The sequence below is a fragment of the Charadrius vociferus genome, unplaced genomic scaffold (genome assembly GCF_000708025.1).
Source record: "Charadrius vociferus isolate BGI_N301 unplaced genomic scaffold, ASM70802v2 scaffold32, whole genome shotgun sequence".
Taxonomy (NCBI): Eukaryota; Metazoa; Chordata; class Aves; order Charadriiformes; family Charadriidae; genus Charadrius; species Charadrius vociferus.
Genome location: NW_009647856.1, coordinates 3,929,246 through 3,936,845, shown reverse-complemented (window position 1 = coordinate 3,936,845; position 7,600 = coordinate 3,929,246). Strand labels below are relative to the sequence as shown.

General features: G+C 38.8%; 1 protein-coding gene across 1 annotated transcript in view; it reads left to right on the top strand.

Annotated features, from left to right (window-relative positions):
• The first annotated feature begins 5,736 nt into the window (after positions 1–5,736).
• Positions 5,737–7,600, top strand: part of SEMA3E (sema domain, immunoglobulin domain (Ig), short basic domain, secreted, (semaphorin) 3E) — a 145,217-nt gene continuing 143,353 nt past the window's right edge. The window contains exon 1 of the mRNA XM_009882929.1: positions 5,737–5,877. Within this exon, the coding sequence (XP_009881231.1) occupies positions 5,763–5,877 (115 nt within the window). The 5' untranslated portion in view covers positions 5,737–5,762. The remainder of the gene's footprint in view (positions 5,878–7,600) is intronic.

The window sequence follows — 7,600 nt, the reverse complement described above, 5'->3', positions numbered from 1 at the left end:
AATCCATCAAGAGGGCTGCATTTGAAGAAAGAAATATTTATTCCACCTGGTTTTTATAGGTTATAGGTATGCGATCTATGTCCCAAGTAGTATTGACATTCACCTGTAATTAGTCATAGAAATGACGTTACTGCAAACAGCAGTGTTCCAAGGACAGTATGTTTCAATATTTACCTGTCAAAACCCAGTCTTTCTGGAATTAAGAGGAATGTAATTTAATTCAGAATTCTTTTTTTCCTCCAGAGCATTAATTTACCATGTAATTTTGTGGCTAGTTTGAAGTACAGGTTCATGTTCAGTCAAACTCTTTTGCTTAATGAATATTGTCTAAATTTGATCTTGGATCAAAGAGAGAATGCACTGTGTATAAAACAAGAGAAATAACGCTTCCCCGTCCTGGAGATATTACATATAAACACATCTACTTTCACACAGGGTTAGGATCCAACTTTTGTAGACAAAAGCAAAAGCCTAAAACATTAATAATCTGAAAATTCTATATGAGGACTAAGTTTCATAATTATTTCCTGTTATTTCCTTGTATCAAACAGGTTCTGGCAACATTCTTCTGCTATCAGTTAGCATATCCTCCCGAGGGTCAGTGGGGTCATCCAAGCTGTGGTTCTGCTCCTTTCGTTGAGAGAGATCCCAGAAGATATTATTGAGTGATTACTCACCTGTTGGATCAGCTTTTTCGTGTGCTTGTTGTGTCTTGTCAGAGCTCTTACTTAATGTGGCCACAGAATTTTCTGTGGGTTGATTGGGACCTACGAGGCTGCACTGCCTGCACCGCGCCGATGCCGAGCAGTTTTGTGTTACCATTCCTTCCAGTACTGCTGACACAAGAGAACCAGTTACCAGTTGGTGATGGAGACTGGAGCAGACATGAATTCCCACCTCAAAGGCAGAGATAAGACAGAGATAACAATTACATGATATATAGATCTTTCCTTCATCTCCTACATCTGTTGTAAGGATTTCTGTATGATAGAACTTGAAAGCTGAAGTGTCAGTAAGAACTGCAATGCCCAGTGGATAAGCAGCAACATAAAAAAGTTTTGAGGATGAAGTACTGTAAAAGAAGTTCTTTAAGTGTCTTTAAAGCTTTGTCTGTTAAATAAATGGAGATAGGATTACCTGTGCAATACAGCTACCACAAGCTGCAGTACTATTGCAGATACGGGCATCATTAACTTCAGTGAAGGCCACACAGCTCCTCTTGGGGTCTCACACCTTCTTTTGATCTGCAAGCATGGTCCAATAAAGAAAGAGAGAATTCCTACCGTGGCTCAGTGGATCGTCACCAGAAGGAGGGGGCAGTCTTGTAACTTTTAAATCCGGTTTTAAGTTATGGTTATGGCAATTCTTGGACCACCCCAGCTTTAAAATTTCTAAACACTTCCTCTTGCTTTATACTGGTAATGTTTAGAATTTGTTACTGGTGCTAGTAGCTGCAGATCTACTTATTTATATCCTGCTCCTGCGTTTACATTTCACTCTATCAGTTAAACTTAAACCAGTTCACACAATATGTCACAAGTATTTTGTGTTAGAGAGTTTAGATTTACGGGCTTAATGACATCATTAGAATTGCTCTGGATCTGCAGCGGCTGCAGGAAATCAAACTATGGTTCACAGACTTTACATAGCAATTCACAATTAATTTGTAGTTCTTTTAATGCAAATGTACACAGCAATGTTATTTTTTTCTTCTCTCTTAAGAAAACCTGCCATTTTCCTCTTTAGGACAGTGTAATTACAGCAATTCTACACCAGCAATCAAATACAGGGTTTGCATTTGAATTTTCAAATAATCTTTATTTACAGGTTTCCAGGCATGATTTTTTACTTTTCTGTCAGCATTTACTTAATTGGAGATTCTACTACTGAAACAAACTCAGGTCTGACAGAGTTCTGTTGTGTTTTCCTTATTAACAGAAAATAAGCAGTAAACCCACCTTGTTTACTCTTCAGAGACCCAGCACTGTGCTACATTCGGGCTCCACAGCCCTGGGGCATCTGTGTTTGTGCTCATCTAAGACTGAATCCTAATATTTGAACATCTTTGTTGCCATCCTTCTACCACTGTTTGAAATCCTTTAGGAAGAAGTCTCTCAAAATACCCCTTGAAGGCAAGACCATATGCCTGTTTAATTGAAAAGATGCTGAGGCAAAGAGCTTGACTGCCTTGCCTGAGGCCTCACGTTTCTCTTGACGTGAAATTGTGTGTACCTTTCCACTACTTGCTTTGCATCAAAACTTGTTGTGTGAGGGCGGAGGGTCGCGTAAAGGCTCGCGATCCTTATATAGCAATCTGAGAAAAATAAAGTAAGGATTCACCCTGTGGGAATATTCACTTTTCTTACGGAAAAAAAATCAGTGCCCTGCATACACTGATACATCAGTTTTCCTTTTCTTTTCTATTCTGTTAGGTCTCTTTCCAGTGCCAGCATCTTTCCCCATGCTCAGCAGCCATTCCCAGCTTTCCCATGCCAGCACCACTTGCTGACAGCCAAAGCCTTAATGTTGAGCGGCAGCTCCAACTTCTGCTTCTGTGCCTTTGCTCTGCGGCCCTTCCCTCAGCACGCAGGGGAAGGAGCCTGAGGCACCCGCACGGCCCACCCTGCTTGAGAATCAGATTTCAGACAAAAAAAAAGCTTTGTCCTAGGGCACAAATATGAAAATCAGCTTGTTTGGGTGTTTCTGACTCTACTGGAGCTCCAGCCCTGGGTCACGTTGTGTTTGTAGGGAAGCAAGGAGCTGTGTAGTGGCTGGGGATGTGTGGGGTTAGAAGTGCGTGTGAGTGCGTGTAAGATCAGGTTGGCGGGGAATTGCCCTTCTTTGAATGTATGTCTTATTTGAATAGACCTGCTGCACCCTACGTCTTATCAAAACTCAAAATAACGCCCATTGTCTCCAGCAGCTCCCTTATCCCTTCCACCCCCCCAGTTCCTTTTTCCCAACTGGAAAATGAAACCAAAACCTGAAAGTTGGGGAAATTGTTTTGAATTTTTAATGCTTTTTGGTACCACCTCAGGATACCTGAAGTCTTACTATTCAGGCTGTTAAGCATCTACAATCTCAGCTGCAGCCTGGGAAAATTAATTAACAGCACCCTACTACAGCTTGGAGAAGACTTCTAGAGAGAGGCAGGGGGTTGGGGCATGCACTAATGTTTGCTTTATCCACTGAATGTGTTTTTAGTTTTGATACTGTGAGATCACTTTTGGATTTTTGTGTCCTTTTTGAAAATACATACATTAAATAAGAAGTGTTAAGTTTTCCATATCAGGATCCTTCAAACAAAAATTTCCCTTTAGACTATCTCAGAAGTGAAAATGTTTAAATTTTGCAGACTTATGTTGAGAAAGAATGAGACTTTGAGAATTCTATTAATTGAAACTTTGTTGGTTTTTTTTTTTTTTTTTGGGGGGGGGGGAAGGGTGTAAATATTTCAATAAGAACACACAGAATCACATCCAAAGAGAAATGAAAATTTTCTGATGGTCTTCACTAACCTCTACAGGCACCAGATGATGCTTATTTACAGCACATTTTAATGGTCAAATGCAGCACATTTGTGTGCCCCAGTGCTACAGAAAGGTGCCAATAATAATAATCCCATCGGGCAGATGATAAACTCACCCCTGCTGAGGTCAGTGCTTGGAGGCAGAGCTTCCATTGCCTTCTCCGCTGACAATGTCTCTAGTACATGTGCTGAGCTCCCACCAGACAGCCGGCACATCAGCATAAAATTCAGTGCAACCTGCAGTTGTGTGCAAGAAATGGAGCAAATAGCTGTGTGATTTAGCTCGTGCTCCTGTAGTTCAACTGCTGCTGGCACAGTTTCCAGCTGATTTAAAGCAAGCCCAGGTATGTGTATGTGACCTGCTGTTGGAGAACTAACAGGTAGACATGACCTCCTCCCTGCCCCTGATTATACAGCCTCCAGGAGTCCTTGGGCATTCTCATGATTTACTTCTGTCTTTTCACCAAAGTTGCAGGGGTTTTTTTTCTGTCCTAGTAGTTCATATTTCTTATTCTTGAACAGATCTGTCTTCTCCCACTCATGTATCCTGCTATTACAATGATTAGCATTTCACTATATTATTGTACTGGGTTCTTTTGAGTTTGCTGGCATACAGAAATTTCTTATTAAATCTTTCTCTCCAGATATCATTATCTTTTGTTGGCTATAAAATTTGTTTAAGTGCATTATTGTCAAATGCATATATTAGTTTTCATTTTCCTTTCTTTGTGATTCTTTTTCTGTTTAAAACAATGAGAAATATAAAGACTTAACATGACTTTAATGTTCCATCCCATTAAAAAAAAAGTGCAATTGTTAATGACTAAAATGTACCTCACAAAATTCTAAATGTTTCTATGCATGAGGTCTTAATTACAGAGAACTTTATTCCTTAATTAAAGTATTCCAGACATAGATCTGTGTCTTGATTTATAAAAATTTAGTTCTTGCCATGGGTATATTTTTAAGTCACAAACTATGTGAAAAGCAATGAAGTTTTCTGGTATTTGTGAGTTGCAACATAAGAGGTAGCTGCTTGACGTTTGTAAATCTGATGCTGTTTGTCATGTTATCACAGCACTCTGCTCAGGCTTTTTTTTTTTTTTTTTTTTCTTTTTAAAAATACTGCCCAATCCTACAGGCATCTAGTCAGATAAGTTAATTTTACTGACATGTATAGATGACCTAAGGTTCCACACTTAAATACATTTAAAATGTAATGGGGAGAAGCCACTGTGTAAAACCACATTTGGGGGTGAAAAAAAATCAAAAAAGCTAAACCTTTTGCTTTAAAGTAAAAAAGGATATACAACTGGAATATCTTTTATTCTGATCCACTTAGTAGCATGCTGTTTAATGACTCTAGGTGATAACGTACTTAAATAGTTAATTCAAGGGTTAATCCTCCTCTAAAACTGAGCTGGGAACAAAAGCTGAAATGCTGAAATGACTTTTGAAAAGGGAGGGACGGAAGGAATTCTGACCCTTCTCCCGATGTTTTACAACGTGAAACCACCAAGCAATTGAGGAATCGGTGCACGGCACGTGGATTAAAACGCTTCTCGGAGAAGGCAGTACTGTACATCGCCTCAACCCGCCCTGAACTTTCTCAGTAAATACAGCAGCCTGACAGCCCGGCTTCCCCGCTGGGTGGATCCTGCAACTCCAGGGGGGAATGGCACTTCTTGTTTTTAATTAGCAAAGGTGAAAGGTGAATTAAAACTAGCTGTTTGGCAAGTCAGAGCAAGGGGCTGAGTTCTGAAGAGCACCAAGGAGGAGGGTGTTTTCTTCTCTCTCTTTTTTTTTTTTTTTTTTTCCCTCCCTTCTCCCTCCTTCTCTGAATGAATTGCCTTGCAGGAGGGACTGAAAATACAGCTTCTTCCTGAATCCACTGGCAGAGTTACTAAAGAGAGCTCAAGACACAACACTGCAGAGTAACGCCTTGGAATGTCCTCGCACTTTATAAACAATTGTCCTAGGGAGGGAATATTTTTACATGACATTTGCACAGCTTGACAAATGGCTAGCTGGGGCTGTGTGCTTCTCTGATGAACGTTGAATTTCCTATAGAGATACCCCACAAACTGACCAAAGAGAGAGATCTAACTGCACTGGAAAAGTAGAAGTGGAACTTGGAGCCTTAAAAAACAAAAACCCCACAAACAAACAACACCACCAAAACAACAAACAGCAGCAGTTAAGTGAAGAGCACAAGAATCTGATCTTGAGCAGGATGGCATCAGCCCAAGACCTTTTAATCCTGGCACTATATGGCTTGTTACTAGAGTTACCGACTGGATGTCATGCAACAGATACGAGGCAGCCAAGGTTACGTCTGTCAAATAAAGGTAGGTCAGTGTGTCAGGTTTTTAAAGACTTTATGCTAATGCAAGTTCATTGACTTCACTGAAAGTATTGCATCAGAGTTAAATTATGGTCTTTTGACAAAGCAAAATATTTCTGTTCAGAAATCTTGTGAATTGTTTCCTTGTATTAAACTGTATCCATAATTAAGTTTACTGAATTCAGGAAGATTTAAGGCACTTACAGTGATGATTTTAGGCTACTGAAATATTCCTCTACCTGAAAGTGTGTCAGATTTGCTTGTCATTCTGTCTTATCCTCCATGCTGTAAGAAGGATGTCTGGTCTCTAATAAGAGGGAAAGAAATGGAGAAGATAACCTGAAATTATTGCTGAATAAATATACTTTTATGCATCAAGTAACCTTTAAACAATTAAATGTCTGTTTCACTTTTAGAATTCTATCTATCTACAAATATAGCTAAGGCAAAAAGACTGAATTCCTGTGCAACCATATGATTCATTTTCTAAACTAGCAAGTGTCATCACACTATAATTAAAATGACTAACTGCCAATGTAAGTCTGCTTGCAGTTTAACAGAGTTACCCAAAGAAAAAAAAATGTTCTTTTTCCTGACGTATGTATATGGAATACTTCTAACTTTTCTTTTTTGTTTTAAATCATTTAAGTTTCAATTTACCTGAAGCCTGAATGATTCTTCCTTAGCTCCTTCCGAGTATCTCCTTGTTCAGTTCTGGATTGCATGTGATTTAAACTCTTCCCTATGATTTGATTTTAATCCAGTGTATATATAAAAATACCTGTGCACAACCATGACATTTCAGTTCTCTGCAGCAGTACATACATTTGTAGATCATGTACTTAAAAATATATGACAGGCAGTTATTGCAGTAGGAGTGAAAAAAATGTAAGTGTGCAAAATAAATTGATGATTGTCCAATCAGGAATGTTTTGATATTACCTCTTATGCAAAGATGAAAAGAAAATGCCTTTTTTGCTGACATGGTTGGGAATGAGCAAATGCTAATTTACTCAAGAACGTTTCTCTGGTTATGAAAGTGATAACTAAGCTGCATCAGTGTGAAGTACATTAGAATACCTATTTTAAGTATAGCTAAGGTTTAAGAATTAGCATCAGCTACAGCTCCACGTGTAGACAGCTTTAGTCTAAACAAGGTTTAATTGTGTTTTATATAGCAAGCTAAATTACCAATTATACAGAAAGGAGAAGCTGAATAGGATAATTGGTCTGAATGTCTTGCTAGGAAGCTGTAAGAAACAGGGTTTGCTTTTATAGGGCAGTGAAACATGTTTTAAAGAAAGAAACATTTGTCATGGAAAGTTGTCCTGTAAGTAAACAATTAATTGTGCTGAATGAAATAAACTATATGACCCCTTTTAATATATAAATTACTTCTTTTTGAGCCTATGGTTTCAGAGTACAGCAGGCATGAGTGACAAATGCTGATTATGTAATCCTTTCACATCTCTTACTGTTGAAAATGTGCATTTGAGCATTGATTTGTTTCTAGGTGTAATTACTAAGGTTATCATTATTATTGATATGTGTTTGCTTGTGATATGGTGAGGGAGATGAGAAAAGCACAGTAAATGAGACAAATAGACCTACTGTTACGTTGGTTCAAGACTCCGGCTTAGCTGCCAGTTTTGGCAAGCTCCCTGCTATGGTGCTGCGGCTATTAACTGCTTCTGTGCTTGCTTGTGGAAGTAATTGTTTTTCCGCTG